Source organism: Macrobrachium rosenbergii, chromosome 12, assembly GCF_040412425.1.
Source record: "Macrobrachium rosenbergii isolate ZJJX-2024 chromosome 12, ASM4041242v1, whole genome shotgun sequence".
Taxonomy (NCBI): Eukaryota; Metazoa; Arthropoda; class Malacostraca; order Decapoda; family Palaemonidae; genus Macrobrachium; species Macrobrachium rosenbergii.
In genome coordinates this window covers 55,466,675-55,494,174 of record NC_089752.1, presented here as the reverse complement: position 1 = coordinate 55,494,174, position 27,500 = coordinate 55,466,675, and the positions used below count along the sequence as shown (strand labels likewise).

Here is a 27,500-nt window from a genome sequence, read left to right as displayed (position 1 = left end):
ATCTCATAATTTTAACAGGACGTTATTTAAACAATTTTTACAATTGGCCGTGCTGGACACCGCATTTGTTTTTAATGACATTGTATATTTGCCCCAGGTGTAACCAGGGGACTTACGTTGGATGTACCAAACGACTGCTGAGGGTACGCATAGGCGCCCATAGAGGAGCTAGCTTCAGAACCGGAAGCAGATTGTCCAACCCAGAACAATCCAACATAGGAACCATTCCAAAATATGCAAAACATCCATAGACAACAAAGATTTTCGCATAACAGGACAAACACAGAAAGACAGCTACTTGACAACTTTAGAGTCCATAATGATGAAATTAACTGCTCCATCATTAAACACCCAGACATCATCTACTCAACTGTTTATTGCTTGATGGCCCTATTTGCCTTATCATTACCTTGTTTTCTTTGTTTTTTTCTATTTTTGTTTTGTTTTGCATTTTCTCTCTCCTTGTTTTAATAGTTTCGTTTTAGCTCCCATCTGGGTAGGTCCTTCTTTTAGTGTCATGGTGTTTCTGATATTTTAAAATGAGTTAACATTATAGATGAGATAATACTGTAGTGGTTTTAATTAGTTGTTATAATAAATGTTGTTACGAATAATTACTAAGAGTCAACTCGTCGTATTTCAGCCCTGAAGATGCAACAATGTCGTTGTGAAACGTCGGCATCAGCAATAAACTATCAATTGTACAATTGTATCGAGTACCTTTCCTGGATGCCTAAGATGTGTGTGTGTGTGTGTATATATAAATATATATATATATATATATATATATATATATATATATATATATATATATATATATATACATAAATATATATATATATATATATATATATATATATATATATATATATATATATATATATATATATATATATATATATTCTTTAAGTTTTATAACATATGTTTGGGTGTTTGTAAACCCTTGGTTTTGTTACATGGTTAGAATTTGAATATCACCAAACCTAGCATATTTCAAAGGATTTGGCAATGCCAGCAGCACATTTCTTTCTGTATATAAATGTTCCATACGATAATCTCCAGACAGTGTTAATACCCACAGGAATATTTTACCCCTCTCTCTCTCTCTCTTTACAGACAGAGGTTTCTGAAGTTCTTGAGCTGTGTGGGCAGCGCGGGACTAGAATGTGGGTATGGGTTCAGTTCTGCACTCTCCAGATTGTCTTCCCTAATCTCATCTTTCTTCAGGAGTGTTACTTATAGATCACGGACAGGTAAGGGCTTACCTTTGTAAATGAAGTTATATACATACATTATAAATATATATATATATATATATATATATATATATATATATATATATATATATATATAAATTTATATATCTATTCTTTCTGGTTTCTTTGTCTTTATTAATCTATTGATCGGATAGTTCTCCTCGTAGCGCGATTTGAAAATATCTCAGTGACTTCGTTTGAAATACGTTCTGAACTTTTATTTTTGTGGACAGATTTATAAGCACTCACGCACACGTGTACAGTACATATGTAAGGACGGGACTGAGCGACATACTGGCTGGGTGTTGACTGGTTTATTGGTAGTTCCTGACTGAATGAATGTACATGTTGTGTCAGATTTAGCTGGCCTTGTGCCAGCACGGGCTCTTGCTCCTAGAGCAGCCCGTAACATGAATGTACAGAATCTTCGAAGATGTTATTGGCCTGTGCGGGCCGAAAAGTAACATCTACACACAGATAGAACAAAACAGAGGTAATGTTTCGGGCATCTGTGTTTGGCGGCAGACAAAGAGATGGCGATTGTGAGAGAGACAATAAACGTACAGTGATAAAACATATACCAGTGGAAAGGCCAGGAAATTCTACATATGGCCAATTGCATGAGATTCGAGACAGATTAATGAATACAATGCAGTAGCATAATATATGTGAAATGGCGAGACGTTTGGCGTCTTCACAAACAGAAACATACATACAGTTTGATACAGAAAATTCGGTGGAACATTATGAGTACATGATTAGAATGCTTGCATGGCAATGCAAGTAGTGGTGATTGTACATACACCAAGACAACAATGGTTAGGGAGAAACAGACGGAAATATTGTATGGTTGAAGTTGCGTTCCGCGAGTGAGAGAAAATGGCATGCGATTGTTTGCTCTTGTCCCTCCGATGGATGACGCACACGAACACACGTGTGGAAAAAAGACCGAGGTCGGTGCGACAGGTCTCTACACATATCCCACCGTCAGACACATATACAGTAGGCTATGTATAAAAAATATGTATAAATATATATAGGTACACATAATTATATATAGGTATATATATATATATATATATATATATATATATATATATACTATATATATGTATATATTGCATAATGTGCGTGTGTGATTGTGTGTATGGTTGTTCATTAATTTCTGTGTAGCTAATATACTGATCTATATATTGAAATTACGCCTGAAAAAGCCATAAAAAATTGTCTGATCAAAATCACTACCGTCTTTGTATGCTGAAGATATCGCTCTTCTTTGTAAGCTAAAGTTAATGCTCTAGTGATAAATGATGCAGAATATAATAAAGGCTCTACTGTGCTGGTTGGAACTGATGCAAGTTACTAGACCACTTAAATAGTCATCAGTGAAAAATGAATATGAGATCCTTACTTCTGATATTCTGACCCATTTCAACTGCCTGAAAGATGTTTTATCATGTTTACCTCGTATACATACAAAACCTGATCTGCTTAGAGACGACAGAGTGAATTGTTTGGGTTTAGTCACGCTTGAAAATGTCTACGTTTTCTACCTTTTCCTGGCGTAACGTTTAGAAAACGAATCTTATGGTACCCTTCAAAAAATATTTCTTCAAAGGATTCTTGTCCGTTGCTTGGGAATTTATATAGTTCTCAGCTTCCTTGCTGAAATTAGCCCGTTTGATGGCACACTAAATGCAACGAGTTTAAACTGGAAAATCAAGAAATACGAGAAGAAATGTGAATAAGAGACCCAACTGAATTATCGAACTCTAATTGAGTGGGCTCTGTCAGTTTCCTACGATTGGGAATGAATTTCATGTAGTAAATGCAACTTTTAAAGGCGGATATCTTAGAGGATTAGCAATCAATTTCTAACTCAGTGAATATCGTGACCCTGTTTTCACAGTTTTGAATATCTGAACAGTAATGAGGATCTAACGTAATCATACTTTGGCCTTCCTTCCTCACAGAAGCACCAATACCTAGGGTCATTGTCGAGAGCTCCACCACCCAGATCAACGTGATCTCAGTGAATGATCTCATTGACGACCATAACAAATGTGCAGGAAACGTCCCTTCACCCAGGGGTGCTTCCACCTCACCAAGCAGCCCACAGGGGCTGCGGATGCCAAGGCAGGGGACTCCATCAGTGCCTCGTAGACACGGAAGGCATCCGACATCATTTGCTGGCGACCAGATCTGCGCTGGAGATGGTCAAGTGGGTGCTGCTTCTAGGTGTTCTGTGGCGAACGAAAGCTCTCATTTGAATCTTCCTCAAAAACCAAATGCTGGAGATCGGAATACGTACAGAGGTAGGAGTTTGTGGGAGTTCATTCTTCAGTAGAATTAGGAGACCTAAAGGTGATTTGTAGATATTCATGTGATCAAACACTGAACCTTTGGGTGCCAACAGAGGTAAGTTTTTATGTGAGCTCTTTTAGTCGCAGACTCACAAAGGCTGAAGATATATTACAGCCATTTACGAAATCAAGTGTTGAAGACTTGGGTACAAACATTAATCTCTCGATTACTTGCTAGACTGTCAGGTGTAAATCTGATACAGCAATTGTAATGAGAAATTACTTACACTATCTTCTAAATGATGAAATGACCGTCCCACAAGTGTTAATGATCATAAATCATTTTTACCCTCACCGGGTCATGATAGCTTCTTGCCTAATACCACTCTTCTTCTTTCTCTGCATCTTTTCCCACTTCTATGATGGGTCAATGTTTCTGACAGCTTTCCTCCACCTGGCTCGGTCAAACACATCGTCCTCTGACAAATGTTTGTCTCTCAGGTCTTCTCTAACTACATCCGTCCACCTTTGCTTCGGTCTTCTTCTTGCTCTCCTACCAGGCACCTCCATCTAAATCACTCGCCTCCTCACATGTGTCTCATCCCTTCTTATCACATGGCCATACCACTGCAGTCTTCTCTCCTGGGCCTTCTTTGATAGTTCTACGACTTTAGTAGTTCCTCCTATTCTTTCATTTTTGATCCTGTCAATTTTTGCTACTCCACACATCCACCTGAGCATTTTCATCTTTACCGCATCCAATTTCTTCCCTTGCACTCTCTTTACCCGCCATGTTTCTACTCCATACATCAAAGCTAGTCTCACTACTGTCTTATACACTGTTCCTTTAACCTTTATGTTGATTCAGCGGTCGCACAAGACACTTGGCATCTTTCTCCAATTTTTCCATCCAGCCTGCACTGTGTGTGTTATTTCTAAATCCAAATTTCCATCATCAGCCACTGCTGAACCAAGATACCTAAATTTTTCTACTCGGTTCATCCTTGTCCCTTCCATACTAATCTCGGAGTCTTGATCTTCAATAAAACTTAGGTATTCAGTCTTCTTCCTACTGATCTTTAATCCTCCGTCTTCCAGTACCTTCCTCTACTGCTCTAGTTTCGACTCCACTACCCCTCTGTTGGTGTTGCATAACACGATGTCATCAGCAAACAAGATGCACCCGGGGGGTTGATCTCTTATTCCTTGAGATAGCACATCCATTATCAGGTCAAAAAGATATTGACTTAAAGCAGATCCCTGATGTAAACCAACTCTTACTGGTATCCAATCAGTTAACCCAACACTGCTCCTAACCTGTGTTTTTGGTCCTTCATACATATCTTGGACCAAACTCACATACTTCTCCGGTGTTCCCTTCACTCGTATGCACCTCCAAACCTCTTGGCGTGGGACTCTATCATATGCCTTTTCCAGATCTATGAATACTATGTGCAGCCCTTTCTGCTTTTCCTCGTGCTTTTTCATCATCTGTCGGAGGGCAAACACTACATCTGTTGTTCCTGTTCCTGGCATGAAACCACTGTTCTTCACTTACAGATGTTTCTTCTCTAATTCTTTGATCCATTATTCTTTTCCAGATTTTCATGGTGTGAGACATTAGCTTTATTCCCCTGTATTTTGCACAATCCTGGATGTCACCCTTCTCTTTATAGATAGGCACAATAAAGCTTTCTCTCCATTCTTTTGGTGTCTTTTCCTGGCTGTATACTTTCTTTGCTAGGTCCCACAGTATGTCTATTCCTTCTTCTCCCAGGATCTTCCACACCTCTGCAGGAATTCCATCTGGTCCTATTGCTTTACCATTTTTCACTTTCTTTAGTGCCTTCTTTACTTCCTCCCTGCTAATAGTGTGTCTAGGATTTTCTTCATTCAACAGGTGTTCATAATATTCTTTCCACCTCTTCTTTATCTTATCCTCGTTGCATAAAACAACTCTATTCCTACCCTTAACCTGTTTTATATGGGAGTAGTCTTTGGTGTCCTTGTCCCTCGACTTTGCAATTCTGTGAATTTTTCTCTCCCCCTCAGGTGTTTCCAGCTCTTCGTACATGTCATCTAATGCTCTGCCTTTTTGTGCAACTGCCTTCTTTACTTATTTCTTATGTCTTTGGTACCTCTCCTTATCCTCTTGCTGTCTATACTTTTCCCAGATATTTTTTGCAACTTGTTTGGCTTTCACCACCTCTTTCACTCCATCATTCCACCACCAGGTTTCCTTATCGTCAGGAGGCTTCTTTCCAGATGTCTTTCCCAACACCTCTCCACCCACTCTCTTTATTACCATACTGTTGTGATGCCACCATTCTTGCACTTCTTCTAGCAATCTAACTTCCCTAATGATATTTTGATGGTATGAGAGCAATGAACAATTAGAGGAGTTATCTCTGAAGAGTACTGAAGCGCAACTTTTGATAAAAGAAAAAGAATGCGAGAGAAATCGGTTGGTATAGTGCACTACCCATACTACTGTTATCCAGTCAAAAAGTTAGCTATAACGTTTGTTAAGAAACAATGAATTATAAATAGACGGACTTATCGCATGGCTACAAACATACGTGCTGGGTCCCTGAACGACCTCTTAAACCTATTGTATTTAAAGCAAAGAAAGAATTTTATCGTCACTATCGTTACGACAGTCTATGGTTCAGTTGCGCAGATGTTAAATACCAGGTTCCACTTGCTCTTATATTCTACACAACTCCATTATTAATTATCAGTCTGTCAGCTAGACTGCCTCTATCTTATTGTTGAAGTAGGTTATACAACGCAAGTAGGCCTACACAACGTTTTCTTCCATTGTATTAATAGTAACTTACGAATAACTTACGAATATTGATGAATCACCAAGGGCCTTCGGTGACGTCACCCTAGGTACGAAATTATATACGCAAAGGAAATGCAAGGATGATGAAAGTTAGGCGCCATGAGATCTGTACGAAAGATTCGCTCCGAGAAACGTAGGGGCCGACGTCCTTGTTGGTTGGTTGGTTTGTGGGAGTTCTGAGCTCCGCACCAGGCCTTTATACTCCTAAACGCTTTGCCATTCTTATGGGCCGCCTTTATCCAAGAGCCCGTGCTGGCTAAGTGGCATCTTCATCTAAACAAACCAGAAGATGGCGCCAACGAATATGAACTGTCATTTTATTTGTTCGTCTATTTTTTTTTTATATAGGCCTACTGTATGATCGATCACTAAGCATCCAGACCTTGGGGTTATTTCACTGTTAAAAGATATGAATTCAAAGAATTGTTCAAATGTGATTAGATAGAAAATATCTATTATAAATTCCAAAAGCCATACCACACCCCTCTTTCTATTTTTTCTGCTTTCAGTGAAAAATTAAATGAAATAGAAATTCATAAACTAAATTTAAACTGCAGGGCTTGTATAACTGACGAGCTAATTAACTGAAATACGGGAAAGATATTCTAAGGTAAGTAGTGGAAAACCTTTTTAACTGTCAACCTACAACGAGTATTTCTAAACTTCACAGATTATGTGGAAGAATAGTTATTATTATTATTATTATTATTATTATTATTATTATTATTATTATTATTATTATTATTATTATTATTATTATTATTATTATTTATTATTATTATTATTATTAATATATACTTGCATTCCACTGATTAGTCTCAAAACCACTTACGTGACCAGTAAAGTACCGTAGAACAGAATACTTTACGTGAACTCGTCAACGAAAGGCAGAATGAAAACGAGAACACATGATGTTAATAACGCAGAGGTAAATAAATGAACGAATGAGCAAAGAAGACTAGCAAAAGAAAGCAAAGCAGAACACTAAACGTATCAAAGAGCAAGATCTTATTTTTCATGATTTTTCTGACTGTGTTCGTATGCACATGCATACCACTCTCTTCACCGAATCTTAAAAATTTAAGTGAATATACACACACATCATCATCTCAGCTTCAATAAAATAATATGCAGACATACGTAAAAAATACACACTCATCTAAGCTTCGATTTATGTTATGAAATGGAGAAAATTTGCATTCGTATGTCAAAAGTGCACGCTATTCGCGAATTCTTCGACTTCCCGGTAATTCTGAGTCGTCCAATAGAGCACTTACCGTCACCAACTCGATGATAAACATCCTCAGCGTCTCCCCTTAAATGTCACATACGACGTAAGTAACGGAATTTTCGTAAACGTATCCAAATTTCGCATCATTTCCGTAACGGATCAGGAAATGTTACGTCAGTGACAACTTCGATAAGGTCGCGTCGGCTAGTCTGGAGGCCTTGGGCATGGTACTAGTAATCATGATGTACCCCTTTTGCAACGGCTCAACAGGAGAAAGCGAATGTTCCTCTATTGTTTCCGTAATGAACGGTGGAATCGTCATCTACATCAAAGTCCAATACACGAAGGATTCTGCCAACGTAAATGATGGAATGGACCCTTCTGAATTAAAAAAAAATGACAAAGGGCGTAAACTAATCTAAGTTAAAATCATATTTCAAAAACTTACATAAAACGGAAAAGAGGAAAATGTTCACCGTCACGTCTATGCGTTTAGGAAAATTAATTGGATTTGTGGAAGGAAATGATGAAATGATTAAATCAAACTTATTTTGTTCCCACGGGAAACGACAAATAATTAAATTTCGGAGAAGAGAATGGTAATGTGATTTACTTATTCTCTATTTATAGAGAGTAAATATTTGCCGCCTCCACTATTTGTATATTGACTTACTTACTTGCTCATTGTTTTTAATTTTTATTTCAAAGTATCTAATGGCGATTTTGTTTTGCAGTTCGTAGTCAGAGAAGATAGAGAATCCACTCCAGATATTAGGTTTTCTTGTCCGTCGCCACATGGCGCTCATAGCTAAGTTGATTGAATATATTGTCCTTATCATATTTTATTAAGATTCATTTACTCGTTATTTGTAAATCTTGGTGATGCATTTATTTATTGCCTATTACCCATTTGTTTCTTCCTCTCCTCAATGTCTTAAACCTTATTTAAAAAATTACAAAAGCGAGTTTTCGAAAAGAATTTTGCAAATACATATTTGCTTACTTCTTGCCTCCTATTGACGAGATTTTGACATTATTATTATTATTATTATTATTATTATTATTATTATTATTATTATTATTATTATTATTATTAAAGATAGGAATTTCAATAAGTTTTGGCGACCCCTGAAGTTCACCATTACAAATGAGGATTCCCCCTTCAAGGTATTCTAAGCATCAAGAGGCTACAATGACTAAGCAGTTAGTTGCATCTATGGTCTCAGTGAATCACTAGATTTCCCTATCTAAAGAGAGAGAGACACAGAGAGAGAGAGAGAGAGAGAGAGAGAGAAGCTTACGTAACGCTTCTTGGGAACTCAAATGTACTTCAGTCTATTTATTTATAAGAAGAAAGGTTATCGCTGGCATAAGGCAGCACAACAGACAATTGATCATTGTATCTGAAGTTGTGTCATATTTTACATAAATGATTTAAACGAATTTTCTCCTGACTATCAATTTATGTTATAGCTGATTCTTACAAGCTTACTTTGGTCGTATTTGCTGTCGCAGTTTGAAAGAAATAGATTCACGAGTTTTCAATGGACAATATACATGGTAGTTACACGACTTTGTTGGTAGGAAACACATTACGAGGGTGAATGAAGGACTAACACCCTCACCCCAAGATATTTGCCAAAAACCTTCTGGCGTCACACCCAATTGGGGAGGAGTTGTATGTATATATCTATATACAAATGTACATATATATAAATGTACATATATATATGTATATACATTATATACATATATTTGCATTTATATATTTATACATATGCATATGTAAATATAAATAAATAAATAAATATTATATATATATATATATATATATATATATATTATATATATATATATATATATATATATATATATATATATATATATATATATGTGTGTGTGTGTGTGTGTGTGTGTGTGTGTGTGTATGTTTGTGTGTATATACATACAGTATATATGAACCTAGAAACTTAAACGTTTCTGAACGATTTTAGAACAATAACCTTTCCCCTTCTGCTGCAGAGTCTACGATATATTCCTGGGACGCAACAGGTGAATTGACAGAAAGGAACGGGAACGTCGAACGGGAATGCGGAACGAGGGGAACAGAGAGAATCAGGAGCTAGGATAAGTCAGCTCGTCGTCAGCTCCAGCCCCGTCAGGAGAGAGGATCTTCAGGATTATCTCACCTCGGCCATTCTCTCGGACGGTTTAGATAAAAGAATTCTTGGTGTGTTTAGTTAGTTAACAGTGCGTCTCCGGATATATATATATATGTATATATATATATATATATATATATATATATATATATATATATATATATATATATAATGTACATATAGCATACAGACATGTACATATATGTATACATACATACATATATATGTATAAATATTATATATACATATATGTATGTATGTATGTATATATGTATATTATATATATATAGACAAACATGCATATACTCGTATATGTGTGTGTGTATTCATGCATATATATACATATATATAAATTTATATGTATACATATATATGAATATATATATATATACATATATATATATATATATATATATATATATATATATATATATATATATATATATATATATATATATATGTATATATGTATGTATATACACACACATATAAAGAGCGCTATAATTCTGGTATCATCTCTACTCTATTTCAGATATTTCTAAAAGATATCTCATCGACATCTCTCTAAATATTCACTCTCTGCTATTCCATGCCTTGTTTATGTATACGGCCTTCGTAGTCTTCCGTTACCTGTATATACTGTATATTATTATGTGATAAAATAAATCAAGTGATAGTCATTTATCCGGAGAAATTCAAATAACTACGAACTAATTTTATATCCTAGACTACAGTCTAGTTGGCTTATTTCAAACACTATAATGACTTTCTAAATTATCACAAGAAATTATGTAAGGAATTAAGTGAAATCCTCAACTCTAATTTTTTTTTATCTCGGCAGAAAATTCCTTTCATTTACAAAAAACCTATGGATGCCTACAACATGACTGTCAATCGTCGGAAGAACCGATACACTAACAATTTTGTTTGTAAGTAGACATATGTGTTTACGTTTTTTTTTTACTGCGTATACAGATTTATATATGTGTATACATATACTTACGTATATGTATATATACGCATATATATATATGTGTGTATATGTATAAATGCATATATATGTATTTATATAAATATATAAAATAATATATATATACGTATATATACATATATATGCATTTATACGTATATACATATATATATTCATATATATATATAAAAAATGTATATATATATATAACATATATATATATATATATATATATATATATATATATATATATATATATATATATATATATATATATATATATATATATATATATGATATCAAATTCACACGCTACCTCAGGAATATCCCCGATGAGAATTATCACCGAAGGGCATTTATAAGTGATAAATGTCTACCCACTGAGCTATCCTGAAGTAGTGTAAATTTGATATGAAGTGCGGCGACATTTGTAGCTTCATGATTGTACATAAATCACGGTGTGATAAAAATTTCATATATATATATATATATATTTATATATATATATATATATATATATATATATATATATATATATATATATATATATATATATATATATATATATATATATATATATGTGTGTACACGTACTCAAAGTAATTGACATACGTCAAAAGAGAGACAAACCACTAATTATTAAAAACCAGTGAAGTGGCACCCAATTCAGCTAAATAAACATTTCTTTCTCCCGTCTCCACTCACGCAGACGATGACACGCGGGTGAAGTTGACTCCTGTGGGCTCGATCTTGGGGTCAGACTACATCAACGCCAACGTCATCAAGGTAATTTTCAACGCTTTCTCTTTTTTAGGTCAATTCGCCGTGGAAAGGTCATCTTTATTCTGAATTTGTATTTGTTTTCCGTGTAGGAGCTATCCCACCAGGTTTTCTTTATTATTTTTCTAAGTGCTCAGCAATAAGTTGAAATTCCTTATATGTGTAATTTAAAGTAAGCATTTGAGATTTCCTTCTTGTAAGATTCACCTGGCTAATTTCAAACAGGATAATTTTTTTTCGTTTTTTCACCACATAAAAATACTACATATATCCTTACAGTTCTGTTATTTACAAACTGACAGTAGGCTGAAATCCCTGTTGACTATAACACATAAATTATTTTTGAATTCCTTCATCAATATAAATTCCTTTATAAAATAAACGTGACTCCTTCCCGACAGGGGTTTAAGCAATCCAGAACCTACATCGCAACCCAGGGTCCCAAAGACTTCAACGAAAATACCACAGGAGATTTCTGGAGGATGATTTGGGAGCAGAAAGTCGATACCATTATCATGCTGGCTCGTGTTATGGAGTCCGGAAAGGTTGGGTAGAATGATCATACTTTCTGCTGTCACGATTTTTATTTTTTTACATTAATATATGTCAACTCACAAATAGTATCAGGTGTCATATGCTTCACGTTTGTTTACTGTAACTCGTGTTTGCTGTCCAAGTGTTTTTTTTTTTTTTATCTAGAAGTACCTAAAGTCATATCTCTGTTTTTTTTATTTAGGTTAAATGTACTAATTTTCTGTAAGCCTCATCTTTGATATGACACCTTTCCGAATAGAGAGAGAGAGAGAGAGAGAGAGAGAGAGAGAGAGAGAGAGAGAGAGAGAGAGAGAGAGAGAGAGAGAGAGAGAGAGAGAGCTTTCAGTGAATCATAAATATCCTAATGCACTAACACCAAATCTCATATTTAGTTAAATGTTTCTCCATTACTCATAGTAGGTTCAGTTGTCAATGTACATTAATTTCGTTACCCACGTAAGGACACACACACACACACATATATATATATACATCTATATATATATATATATATATATATATATATATATATATATATATATATATATATATATATATATATATATATATATATATATATATATATATATCAATATATGACTCACGATAATCCTTGTACTCATAATGCAGTAATCATTATTTCATAAAGATCCACACTGATGAGCGAGCTTCAAATGTTAATTTTTTTCCTTTGCACATTCATGTTGACGTGAAGACTTCAATATACAAGTTTCCCTTTTCATTTTGGGTAAATGTGTTTAGGCACACAGAAACTAATGCCAGTTTGATTTCCCTTTAGTTGAAGGTGGCTCAGTACTGGCCAGACATCCTTGGCGGAGAAATGGCACACGGCCACTTCCGAGTGAAACTGCTGGAAGAGGAGAAAAGACTCGACTATTTCCAGAGGAAAATCAGTCTCACCTGCGAGGGGGAATCCAGGGAGGTAATTCTGGAGGCAAAACTGTTCAGTAATCTCTCTTCCTGAGCGCTTAACTGCTTAAGAATTCGATGAATTAATTAACCTTTGTGGTTAATTACTCGATGATAGTCAATCAGACTTGTACTGATGACTGTACAGATAAATATTGCAATATTCATATATGAAAGGCTTTCACAAGTTAGTCTTAAGGAACGACGAAACGATCCTCTCTCGCTAAAGTTAGCAAATTTCGGAATTGTTATTTTTGTCAGTGGTTGTCAAAGTTAGCAGATTTCGGAATTGCTCTTTTTTTTCAGTGATAGCTAAAGTTAGCAAATTTCGGAATTGCTGTTTTTTCAGTTATTATCAAAGTTAGCAGATTTCGGAATTGCTATTCTTTTCAGTGATTGCTAAAGTTTGCAAATTTAGGAATTGCTATCTTTTCAGTGATTGCAAAAATTAGCAAATTACGGAATTGCTATTTTTCAGTGATTGCCAGAGTTATCAGATTTCGGAACTGTTATTTTTTCAGTGATTGCCAAAGTTAGCACATTTCGAAACTGTTATTGTTTTCAGTGACTGCTAAAATGAGCAAATTTCGGAACTGCTATTTTTTTTCCCGTGAATTTCCAAAACATGCAACCGTTCTTTTTTTATGCACAGGTGAAGCATTTCCAGTTCGTTACATGGCCTGACCACAGTGTCCCTTCGAATCCATTCAGTTTTGCTGTCGTGCTGCAAGAAACGAGGCGCATTGCGTCAACTGGGCCGATGGTGGTCCATTGCAGGTGAGAGGGGCATTACTGTACAGGTGTGTCTTCTAGAGAGTGTATACTTTTAAGAGTTAATCGTGTGATTATACTTTGTGGTTCTTTTTCCTCGGAAAATCGATGCTAGAAGTTTTACCATCCTTAGATACTATGGCATTTTCGAGGCGAAAATGAAATATCCGTATTTATTTACCGCAGATACTGAACATATAGAATACAGAATATATAAAGGACATAGAATATATAAAGGATATAGATTATATATTAGGGTCATAGAATTTGACCATCTCGTTCCTCATAAAAACGGTTGACCGTATTGTGGAAGTGTTTCAGCTTAATTTGTGATGCGACTAACACCTTTATACTGAGACTAAAATTCATAGACACTAGATAAGAAAATATGCGTCTTTTTCTTGTCTTTCCAGCGCTGGAATAGGACGGACTGGGACATTTCTCCTCGTCATGTTGTGTCTGGATCAGCTGGAAGCCAAGGGCTACGTAGATGCAGGTTATGTTCTCAGAGGCTTGAGACAGAGCCGCCCAAGACTCGTTGAAAATACGGTGAGGATTTAAAATAAGGAATATTGCTGATGTTCAAGACACACACACACACACACAGAGAGAGAGAGGTGGGAACCGGGGATTTGTTGGAGGGGAGATGAAGAAACATCGATGCTATTGTGATACGACATAGAACCATAACGGGGTGAGGAATGGCAAAAGTAAAACGAGAGAGAGAGAGAGAGAGAGAGAGACAGGAACTGGTGGTTTGTGGGAGAGGGAATAAACATCAATAATATATGATACGATTTGGAACCATAACGAGGCAAGGAATGACAGAAGTAAAATGAGAGAGAGAGAGAGAGAGAGAGAGAGAGAGAGAGAGAGAGAGTGGGGAGGTGGGAACCGGTGGTTTGTGGGGATGAATAAACATCGATGATATTTGATGCGATTTAGAAATATTACTAGACAAAGAACGACTGAACTACATAGAGAGTGGTTTGTGGGTGTGAATAAACATCGATATATGTGTACATTTTAGACTTATTACTAGACAAGGAACGACAGTAATGAAATACGAGAGAGAGAGAGAGAGAGAGAGAGAGAGAGAGAGAGAGAGAGAGAGAGAGAGAGAGGGAGGTTGTGATCAGTTAAAAGATTAACACACTAGACACATATGGACACATATATACACACCCCATTTAAGACAGCAAAAGAACACAACCCCTTTCAAAACGACATCCCCTCCCACAGGCTCAGTACCGATTCAGCCACCAAGTCCTCCTGGAAGTCATCGTGGGCCAAGCGACTTCCCACAGCGCTCCAGACTTCTTAGGTTACGCCCACGACTGGACGCCGCTGGAGGAGAAGCTCCAGAAGCAATATGAGGTGACTGTACCGCCGTAGATGAAATTTAAGATAGATGGCGCAGCCATGTTTAGAGAATGGGGGATTCTAAGCCTTTATTTTATGATCTTTTATTTATTGATGTATCTATTTATTCATTATTTGATAATTAGTCATTATTTATCAGTGATAAAGGATGATTATTTATTGATGATAATTAAGAATTATTTATCAAAAATTAATCTTTATTATTTAAGAGTGATAATTAATTAATGTTAATAATAACAAGTAAAAAATGCGACGAAGTTTCTTCGGCGCAATCGAGTTTTCTGTACAGGCTCTACAGCGTGTAATCAAGGCCACCGAAAATAGATCTATCTTTCGGTGGTCTCGGTATGATACTGTATGAGCCGCGGCCCATGAAACTTTAACAACGGCCAGGTGGTGGCCGATCCTATATCGTTGCCAGAAGCACGATTATGGCTAAATTTAACTTTAAATAAAATAAAAACTAAAGAGGCTAGAGGGCTGCAATTTGATATGTTTGATGATAGGAGAGTGGATGATCAACTTTCCAATTTGCAGCCCTTTAACCTCAGTAGTTTTTTTAGACTTGAGGGCAGAAAGCAGTGCGGACAGAAAAAAGTGCGGACAGAAAAAACTGCAGACAGAAAAAAGTGAGGACGGACAGTTAAAGCCGGCGCAATAGTTATCTTTTACAGAAAAGTAAAAATGAGTTATTATTTATCGATAGATAATTATTTATAATATATTGATTAATTATTAATATATTAATCATTGTTTTATAATTATTTAAATATTATTTACAATTTATTTTCAGTAATCAATAGTTGTTTATTAATCATTCTTTATTGATTTACCTATTGTTAACTATTTAATTATTTAATTCACTTGTATATGTGTTTATTTTTCTAGTAATTTATTTATATATAATGTTCAGTCTTTTTATCTATACTTGATTTAAAACTCATCTGTCCGTTTTTCTGTTATTTATGTCTGTTTCTGCTGAATTTTCACTTCTCTTCTGTGTTTCCCGAGTCCATGATTATGTGAAGCAGCTTCGGATTTTTCCATTTTATTTCTTATTTTTTAATTGTTTAGTATTCTAGAAAACCAAATTATCTAACCAGATGTGTAAGAAAAAGGCAAATTAAAACTAAAAGTTTAATATATATAATATACTGTATATATATATATATATATATATATATATATATATATATATATATATATATATATATATATATATATGCAGTATGTAATTATGTATATACTGTATATATATATATATATATATATATATATATAATATATATATATATATATATATATATATATATATATATATATATATATATATATATATATATATATACATACTAGTGTGTAGTTAAGAAGGCGTATAAACCCCAAACACTTCAAAAAAATTACGTAAAAGTCTGTCTTTGTATCACAGGATGTTTATTGAGATTATGAAGAGACAGGATCTCCTGACGCAAGTAGCAAGAGAAGGAGGGAAATGAGAATGATAAATTACGAGAAACAGACAGGATTAACAGGAAAACAGGATGGCGAGGATGAAGAGACTTCGCGAAGATATCCAGGAGATGCTGATGTTTTAGTTCTTGTCTTTGTTTGTTGCAGATGTTGAAAACATCGCTGCCTGACGTCACTCACAAGTGGGGAGGGGATCCAGACCACATTGGGATGAACAGAAGTCAAGATATATTGCCAGGTTTAGTTTTATTATCATTATTTTTATCATTAATGTTGTTATTGATTTTATTATTATTATTATTAGAACGAAGATGAACGAAAGCCCTGACATTTTGCCTTGTGTTGAACCAAAACTTTTAGGCCGGTATGAACATTTGATTAATATTATCTATTATTATAAGCTAATGGCCACACAAATATAAGCCTACATATATTATATATATACATACACACACACACACACATATATATATATATATATATATATGTATGTATGTATGTATGTATGTATGTATGTATGTATGTATGTATGTATGGCATATTAATTTTACCATCATTGTCAACTCACGGCAAGACGAACAGAAGCAGAAATTTTGCAAGCTATATAGATCTTATCATCGTTAGACAACTTTCATACAAAATATCGTACGTAGTCACATGGGATATAAAAACTCCTGGAACAAAGAGAATATTAACAGAGTTCCCTGTCTCACGGAGGAATGCGTTTTCTGACCAACAGTGGACGGGAGTCAGATTTACCTGCAGATCGAGGGCGGGGCTTCGGGATCGCAGTACATCAACGCAGTCAACGTAAGCAACATCTCTAGCTCTGATAGCGTCATCGTTACGGAGCATCCACTCGTTAACACTTTGCCTAAACTTTGGAGGATGGTCTTCGAGAAGAAAGCTGCTGCCCTGGTCATTCTGAACACCTTCCAGGATGTCCATGAGCATTCCCAGGTACCTGGATATTGACGAAATGCTGTAGCCCACTTCCACCGTGATTGCTTAGTAATAAACACACACGTGTATGCATATATATGTATATGTATAGTATATGTACACACACATACGCACGCATATACGTATATATGTATATATATATCTATATATATATATGTATAAATATATATATATATATATATATATATATATATATATATATATATATATATATTATATATATTATATAATATATATATATATATATATATATATATATATATATATATATATATATATATATATGTATATACTGTTATATATATATACATATATATATATATATATATATATATATATATATATATATATATATATATATATATATATATATATATATATATATACATACACACATGCATACATGCATATTATATACAGTATATATATAAATGTCTGTATATATACACACACACACACACACACACATATATATATATATATATATATATATATATATATATATATATATATATATATATATACATATATACATACATACATACATACATATATATCACCATTCGACCATTTCACAATCCACGCTGTCCCGTCACTATTTTTGAATTCACCATCCAAACAGAACTGCTTTCGAAAACTGCTGCATCTGTTCCTGCAGTCCTTATCGGTCCCACATCTCGACATCGCCTTTGCTGAGAAAGCAAACATAGCTTTGATAAGGTCATCAGAAGCGTTAGAGTTGATTTTTTTATGACTTCCGTTTAATCCAATCGTAAGCTTTGTTTGTATGACTGCTGAAGCTTTTCAGTCGTTCACAACGAACAAAATTTTTCCTCCATTTTCTTTGTTTATCAGATGTCTTTCTTTTAATGACCATGTGGATCTATAGCAGTCTGTAACGATCAATAACCAGCCTGTAATAGTCTAGACTGCTGCATATTTAGGTGTGTATACATAAACGTAAATATATATATATATATATATATATATATATATATATATGTATATATATGCATATATATATATGTGAATATTATATATATAAATAATATATATATATATGTATACATATATAAAGATGTATATATATATACATACATACATACATACACACACATATATATATATATAAATATATATATATATATATATATATATATATATATATAATTACATTTATACATACACACCTAAATATGCAGCAGTCTACACTGATATAGGCTCGCTATAGACTGTTATAGACTAGTTACTGACTGTTACTGACTGTTACAGACTACTGCAGATCTACATGTTCACTAAAAAGACAATGAAAAAACAAAAACTAGAGGAAAAATATGTATATATGTAAAATATATGTTGTATATATATATACCATATATATATATATATATATATATATATATATATATATATATATATATATATATATATAGGTATCAATGAATATAGATATATATATATATATATATATATATATATATATATATATATATATATATATACATGTATATATATAACAATATACATATACATATATTATACACACACATATATATATATATATATATATATATATATATATACATATACATATATATAGCTAGATAGATAGACAGTAGATAAATAGATAGATAGGTAGATAGATAGATATAGTTAGTGAGAGAGATATATACAGACAAGCATACAGGATGACAACATTCTTCTGAAAATACTTAAGAAGAAATTTTCCTTTTTTTTTTTTTATAGAGTAAGCTGCTTCAAATGACAAAATCCTTAATTTATCCCGTACTATCGGTACCAGGAAAGTGTTTTAACGCAAAGTATCCAATGCCAACAGGTCTTTCCAGCCATAATCCCAGAAAAAAATGACGTTTTCGGATTCGACTCGCTAAGGGTGAAAGCGGAGGAAATCCATGACCATTTCAACTTCACGGAGACGAAAGTGTCGCTCCTTTCCAAAAAGGAAGTAAGAAAGCGACCATATACATTTACTTATATGTTTATTTTTTTTAGAGTCTTTCTTCACGTCTTTAAAAAAAAACCGCTGTTGTTGTAAAGTCTTCAAATTTTACAGAACCACTTTTGACTTAGAGTTGTTCCTGTCATGTTGATTGAACAGCCATTCTAAAAAAAATACTGATGTGGTTTTAACTTTTTCATATCTTTCAGAACCTCTTTTGACTTACTTTAACACATGCTGATTTTTCAACAATTCTGAAAATTTTCTAAGAAAAAAAAATTGCTGTTGTTTTAACGTCTTCCAATTTTACAGAATCTCTTTTGACTTATATTTGTTCCTGTCGTGCCGATTTAGCTCCTTTGACTAATTTTTTTTTATCGACAGCCGAATTCTGTGACCAGCAACATCAAGGTCCTGCAGCTGAAGGGTTGGCCCAGCGGATCTGAAACTCCCTCTGACAATTTGTCTCTGATCACTCTTTTGGACCATCTCGACCAGAAAGCTTCGCAGTCTGCAACCAGTCCTGTTGTCTTCATCTGCTCGTAAGTGATTCAAATGATATTTTTAAAGGGCCTACAGTTGTTAGGACATAGCAAAGACTGAGTATCAGTAAAGAGTTGCAGTGTAAGTAGAATTTATAAAATTCCTCAGAACAGACCCCACGAGGAAAGTGTAGACATAGCATCAACATTCATAAATTTCCTTTATGAACCTGAACTGACAGATGTACAAATAACCTTTTATTTTGTAATGTTGATTGAAAATTAATAGGAAAATCAGACATAAATTCGTTTTGGCGTTGTCCTGCGAGTTCTCTACAATGGCCACATTTGTTCAAATGGTTTTTCTGCCTTCGTAATGATTTAACATTTTTCATGAACAGCTGTTTATAAGCATTCCAAATTATTCTCTGACTTTGTGAAATTTATTCATAAATTAATATCTAGTTTCATACATTTTTTTTCATCACCAAACTTCATCCGGTACTGATAGACTCTCTGACCTCTGACGAGAGGAAGTCACTCACAGTTACGATATTTTGACCTTTGAAGGCAGATAATACAGATGGCAATGGAAAATCCATAGCCACTGTAATGATCTGTAACCACTGTAGTGCTTTGTAATGGTTGTCCTCATTTCCCCGGTTCGGCTGATTATAAATATTAATTATATACGTATTTATTCAGTTGTTTATTAGTCTTTGTTTAAGGGATGAAGCAATTGTTATTACGGCTTTATGCCCTAAACTCCTAAGAGTGATTAATTGACTTATTTAACCATTGTCGCAACAATGATTCTGAGATGATCTCTCATGGTTTTAATATAATTTTCTTTGACAGAACTTAATTAATTTTTCTTATTTAGTTTTGAACGGTTGTGTAAATTTCGGCTGCACGTGACTACTTATTTAAATATTCAAGTGATATTTTATTTATTTACTCATTAAATCGCCTGTTTTCCTGTAGTTTATTCACAAGAAAGCTAGACAAAGAATCTGAATTTTGAAGCTTTTATATGTTTCTACTACTTTTGACTATTCAATTGTCCATTTATTCTGTTATCCATATAGACTGTTTATTCAATTGTTCAATTCTTCTGCTACCTGTATAGACCTCTGTTTTCATGCTGTTAATTCAAAGCTAGAGTAACTGTAACCAGGGTTTCATAAAAACGGCTCCTTAGAGAAAAGCTAGTATAAGAAGCCGAATTTTGAAGGCGGCTCAGGCGTCATACCAAATTATTATTATTATTATTATTATTATTATTATTATTATTATTATTATTATTATTATTAGTCAGCATATGAAACCTATTTATATGGAACAAACCCACAAGGGCCATTGTCTTGAAATTCAAGCTCCAAAAGAATATGGTGTTCATTAGGAAGAATTGCAGTAGGAGGAAGTAAAGTGAAATACAGAAAGAAGAGATCACACTTAGCAAAAAGAAAAAAAAAAAAAATTGCTTCAATTCTTGGTTATTCAGTTATCAATTCAGTGTCCTATTTTCCTGTCTTTGATTCAAGGGATGGAGTAACAGCCTGCGGTGTGGCAGTGGCCTTGTTCATCGCAATAATTAGACTGAAGCATCAAGGAGACGTCAATATATACAAAGCAGTGCAAGGAATTCGACGTGACCGTCCACAGTTTATCACTTCGATGGTAAGTCAAGTCATTCGCGTTACTTTCGGGTCCAAAGTTAGATATTTATGAAGGATATCAGTTACTGGATGAAATGAATGAGGATGATTCATTCTACTTCAAAGAATACTTCTTATATGTGTCATTCTCTTTTTAGTGGGGAAGATGAATGTCGAAGGATACTTACTGTATTAGCTCTTAGATCTTTTTTTATTTGATCTTAAATTCTTTTTTTGTGTGTGTTTTTCTCTTTTGCAGGGTCAGTACCTGTTTCTACACAAAGCAATGGCAAAATATATCGAAATGCAGGAACACTCAGGTAGCGAAAAATCAGAAGAAATGTTAATTTCGAAAGGTCTTTGAACTGGCGTCATCCTGCGTCTTGGGAGTTCTTTTTAAAAGACAACTGTAAAAATAAACAACAGTCAAAAACAGTTAATCATGTCAACAAATCAATTTATTCATTGTGCATCTGTTCACCGAAACTGTGAATCAAGCACATGATGGTTGGTCGACTGCAATGGATAGCATCAAGGGTGGAAAAGACAATCATTAACCATTTTCAAGACTCTTCAGACCTGTTTGGTATTTCTTCATTATATGTTATCTCTGGCGTTAAAAGATTCAGATAAAAATGATACAACGAAAGAATCAGTAAGATGAAATTGGGAAATAACTGTAGTTGACTCTTGAGTTCCGTATCTCATTGAAAAGCATTTCTTGTAAGGGAGACGTTGAGAAAGGACTGTCCCAAGTTAAATTTAGTCTCTGGAACATATTATTCTGTATAATTCTGATGACCAGGACACAAATGAACATAATTCAAGAAGAAGTAAAGCCTGAGACAGAAACTTATACTTTGTATTTATTCTTAAGTGTCGGTGCTCCTATCTGTTTGTCTGTCTTGATTCTTAACTGTTTATTTTTGATATTTTATATTAGTCTTGAATTTTTTCCATCATTATTTCTTGTTAATGCTAACAATTTTCTATGATTTACTTGAAGCAGTTAATTGATCAGTTTATTTGCTAAATATCTGTGATTATTGAAGTTTTGTGGTTTTACATATTTTCGGAAAAGTTATCTAGTCCAGATGGACAAAAATTTCTGTTTCTTTGTACTTGTTTTCTATATATATATATATATATATATATATATATATATATATATATATATATATATATATGTATATATATACATGCAAAGTTATATATATATATATATATATATATAATGTATATATATATATATATATATATATATATATATATATATATATATATATATTTATATGTGGCAATATATATATGCATATATGTGTGCACATACACATTTAAACATTCCTATTTTAATATTTAGACGTATTTAATCGCTATCATTTGAAATAATTTGCATCTATTCCATTTATGCACAAAATTAATTCCATATTCAAATTGCTTTTTACTTACATATAATATTTGAATCACTTATGACAATTCATCTTTTAATTACACATAATTTTATAACTTGACGAATCTCCATAAGGAAGTAAAGAAGGAAAGATAACAATAAATAAAAAACTGAATTATTCACTTTCACTTTATTCATCTCCCGTATTATAAAGAAAACAATAAATACATTACATCCATCAAAGGTCAAGGTTGCGGCAAGAAGACCAAAGGAAAGTTTGGTATATGTGACTAGAGACAAAGTATCCGAGAAACGTCCAGGACAAGTTATAAACATGTTGTATACATCGGAAAATGTTGCATACATAGAAAAATGTTGCATAATTCAACATAGCTGTAGGTTTACAAAGTTGCAATATGGGCAATTCTTTCCATAGGAAGCTACATCGTAAGTGTATACGGGTATGTTTGTGTGTATGGGGAATATGGACTTACAGTAATAGGAGTAATATTTAAAAAAATGAATTAGCAATAAAATAACATCGTAAGTTTAGATCCGTTTAACGTTGCGAAAGATTATATAAAATTTCTTATCTATGAGATTTAAGTAACTGTTAAGGCTCCAAAATTGCGAGATATGTTTCATTAAGAATAAACAAATTCTGTAGCAAATTCATAGAATATTTACAAGTTATTGTACAGATATAAATGTATTTGGAAAGTCACTGACATTTTAGAAAACCACACATCCAGTTGTACAGATATAAATGCTTCCAAACAGCTATAATCACACACACTAAAGTTTTAAAGGATATAAAATCATATGAAACGACACGTACCAAATTTAACCTTAGGCATACCAACGGAAAATTATGCTTTTAAGAGTCATGATTATTCACTCATTCATTTTTTGTTTACAAAATTAGGCAGTTATCAAAGACAACAAGAAACACTCACATTTCATTAAATGACATAAACACGAACGAGATGGAAAGAATTAATTATGAAGGAAATTAATAAAAAAAAACAAAGAATTAAAAATAGAAAAGATTAATTAAAAACTTGGGAAGTAACAATACTGGCCAAATCGACCCTAAGCTTATATATATTATAAAGAGAGTCATACAAAAATATACAGGTGATTCTTATGAGGAGAAAAATTATAAATAAAAATAACAAGAAACTAAAAAGGAAGCGACATTTATTTATCTCTTTGAGTTATTTTCTTGACCAATGGAAAACATTTTTATGTATATATATATATATATATATATATATATATATATATATATATGAATATATATGAATATATATATATATATATATATATATATATATATATATATACATACATATATATGTATATATATTATATATATATATATATATATATATATATATATATATATATATATATATATATATATATATATATATATATGTGTGTGTATATATAATTTTAACAACACGGTACAAAGAAATAAATAAAAGTCCCAATTTACAACGTACTGCAGAGGAGAAAATTTGAAGGACAAAGAATCATTTAAAAAAAATGACAAACTACATTATATACATTATGACTGGAATCGCACCGTCCATCAGAAGTACACTTCGGCTGTATCAAACAACAGCAGCAGCAGTGTGTATACTTATGTATAATATTTACAAACCACAGGAGGAGGTAAAAGGTATGTAGTACCTGGTCCCGAATGAATTGCGTATGGTATGATATCTATATACATATGTATAATTGGTCCTCTCTATAGAGATGCTTTAATTACCTTCCGTTGATGCTGTTTATTTCTTTGCTAATTAATTTATTCATTTGCTTAAGTATTTAATCATTTACTTATCAGTAATTTGAAGTAAACGAATGATTATACATCAACTCTAGACTAGATCTGGATTGTCATTGCAAATTCTAGAATCGGTATTCTGTGACAGATGCTTAGAAATATTGGAGGTGGTTCTCTGCAAAAGACGTCTTCAAAATCTAGAAACAGTATTCTGTAAAATATTAAAAATATGCTTACAAGTTGCCAGACACAATATTTTATAAAGCTGTGTTAGGATTCGTGATCTGGAAAAGACTGTTTTGAAGGATTGCTTCCAAAAATAAATAAATAAATAAATAAATAGACATACGCTCTATTTATTTATGTCTCTTTCTCTCTCTCTCTCTCTCTCTCTCTCTCTCTCTCTCTCTCTCTCTCTCTCTCTCTCTCTCTCTAACGAAGGAGACAAATCACTGTCGTCGACGGGAAATTCTTCAAACAAAGAATTCTTAGAAAACAAAGGGGAGATCCATTACAATGCTGGGAAAAAATGTGTCACAAATAGACAATCTAATTTTTTTTTCTTTTCATCCTTTTTCTGCCACATCTGCCAGGGCAATGGGGCATTTCCTGGGTTCCTCGATGCCCCACCCCCTCAAACATCTGCAATTCCCAAAGCCTTCCTCCTCTTCGACAGAACCTCTCTCTCTCTCTCTCTCTCTCTCTCTCTCTCTTCCCCTAACCAACTACCGCCTGACCCAGCCTCACTCTTTCTGTCTGTCTGTCTGTCTGTCTCCAACACAGCTGCCCCACCCACCTCATCCTCACACCTGGGTTTGAGGACGGGAAAGGGAATAGGGGCATGGGCGAACGTGAGAGAAAGGAAACAGTTAAGGAGAACGATAAAGGAGAGATAGGAAGGGAGGTAATGAAACGACGGACATAGACAAAACGGATTAACGAAAGTGTTCGTGTAAGTGTCGCAAAAGTGTTGTATCATTGTGCGTGTGGCTCTAAGCACTTGCGTTAGCGAAGAATCCGGTCGTGGGACCAAGGTCCATACGCTTCTCTTATGTAGTTCTAACAAACATAGAATATTCGGAGACTGTCATGATCATTTGTGTGCGCGCGCGCCCGCAACGCATACACACACATATATGTGTGTGTATGTATACACATATGTATATGTATATTATATATATACATATATATACAATATACATACATATATATATATATATATATATATATATATATATATATATATATATATATATATATATATATATACACACACACAAACACGCAATGAACTCCTTAAACAATACATATGTAGGCTAAACGTCTACACGTGTACAGTAATGTCGCCGACGACATACCTCCTTCCTTACCCTCAAGAGCCGTGGAGACAGATGTAACGGACACCTGTGGTCGGCGGAAGAGAGAGATATAGAGAGTGCATATAATAACAAAAACACGTTAATTATCCGAAGAACAGATGCATGAATCATGGCGTAGCAGGAGGCAGGGCACCTGTGAACTTCGTTATAGCAATAACGTCTTCGCTACAGCGGAATCTTCTCCGGGCATCGCTTAGCTAATCCCGAATCAGATTCATTTAGTGACAGAAGCATTTCACCAGAACTAGCTATAAGTCTCGTAATGCTAATCACGATTCGCAACGTTATCACTTCGTTATTTAGGCAATTCTTACGTAATTGTTAGCTAACTGTCTCCTACGCTAAGCCCGATCGTAACCAAATTCAGTGCTAAATGTTTGCATTTGGCAGAGCTCTATGAATGAAATTTATTCGTATAACCCTTACAGTATTATATTTTCCTCTCATTCTCAGCAATTCCTTTTTCTATTTAATAACAATCAAAATACCGAAGGAAATGACATTATTAACGCGTAATTCAAATCAAGAGTCTGATACGAATAAGGGAAACGTAAAGGTAAAAGGAATATTTTCCATTTTCCCTTGTTAAATTGTTTATTTGCTAATTTCCAAGCTTAATAGAAAAACACCATATGCCTTCGCAGATGTTATGGCAGCCTTCGGGTTCTTCCTTAGAGAGAGAGAGAGAGAGAGAGAGAGAGAGAGAGAGAGAGAGAGAGAGTCAGGAATGTTAATCCTCAAAAGCTTGAGTGTAGTGTACTGTAGTATACTAAGCTTTAAATGAAATCTGAAATACACCATTAACAATTAACAATGAGTGACGTTTCAAAGCACATTCAGTTACCCACGAATTTAAAAGGAACAAAACTTCGAGGTATTTTATAATTCACAAAAAAATAGACTTTTAAAATTTCTTTTCACTTTTCAGGCAATGAGTTCAACTGCTCATTTTGAAAAAGAAGATCAGTGAACAAATAAACTTTATTCGTACATTTAAAACACCTCATTCAACTGTTGAAACGAAAAAGGACTCTGTGTCACTTTTTCTCTATACCGAATCTGAAAAGGAAACCATTTTCAAGCACAAAATGAAAAAGGACTATGCCCCTCTTTAAAGTGACAACACTAAAAAAGGACTGTCCCCTTTTTCTAAAGTCGAGACGGAAAAAAGGGAGTTTGCGCACCCTTTCCCAAGTGCCAAAACTGAAAATGGACTCTGTGTCCCCTTTTTCAGA

General features: G+C 33.7%; 2 protein-coding genes across 2 annotated transcripts in view; both read left to right on the top strand.

Moving 5' to 3' along the window:
* LOC136844239 (uncharacterized) overlaps positions 1 to 9,852 on the top strand; it is a 12,465-nt gene extending 2,613 nt beyond the window's left edge. The window contains exons 2-4 of the mRNA XM_067113233.1: positions 1,117 to 1,253; positions 3,230 to 3,571; positions 9,661 to 9,852. Of these exons, the coding sequence (XP_066969334.1) occupies positions 1,117 to 1,253; positions 3,230 to 3,571; positions 9,661 to 9,764 (583 nt within the window). The 3' untranslated portion in view covers positions 9,765 to 9,852. The remainder of the gene's footprint in view (positions 1 to 1,116; positions 1,254 to 3,229; positions 3,572 to 9,660) is intronic.
* Positions 9,853 to 10,646: 794 nt separating this feature from the next.
* LOC136844238 (receptor-type tyrosine-protein phosphatase alpha-like) lies at positions 10,647 to 22,771 on the top strand. The gene is made up of 13 exons (XM_067113232.1): positions 10,647 to 10,729; positions 11,480 to 11,556; positions 11,952 to 12,095; positions 12,884 to 13,027; positions 13,667 to 13,791; positions 14,199 to 14,334; positions 15,028 to 15,162; positions 16,786 to 16,876; positions 17,378 to 17,598; positions 19,439 to 19,567; positions 19,946 to 20,103; positions 21,588 to 21,723; positions 21,961 to 22,771. The coding sequence occupies exons 1-13, from the start codon at positions 10,669 to 10,671 to the stop codon at positions 22,063 to 22,065; spliced, it is 1,662 nt and encodes a 553-aa protein (XP_066969333.1). The 5' UTR covers positions 10,647 to 10,668; the 3' UTR covers positions 22,066 to 22,771.
* Positions 22,772 to 27,500: the final 4,729 nt, after the last annotated feature.

Coding starts and splice junctions, on each gene's coding strand:
- LOC136844238 (XM_067113232.1), top strand. CDS start 10,669: ATGGATGCCTACAACATGACTGTCAATCGTCGGAAGAACCGATACACT. Junction 13,028..13,666: donor GCGAGGGGGAATCCAGGGAG/GTAATTCTGGAG, acceptor TTTTATGCACAG/GTGAAGCATTTCCAGTTCGT. Junction 20,104..21,587: donor CCTGTTGTCTTCATCTGCTC/GTAAGTGATTCA, acceptor CTTTGATTCAAG/GGATGGAGTAACAGCCTGCG.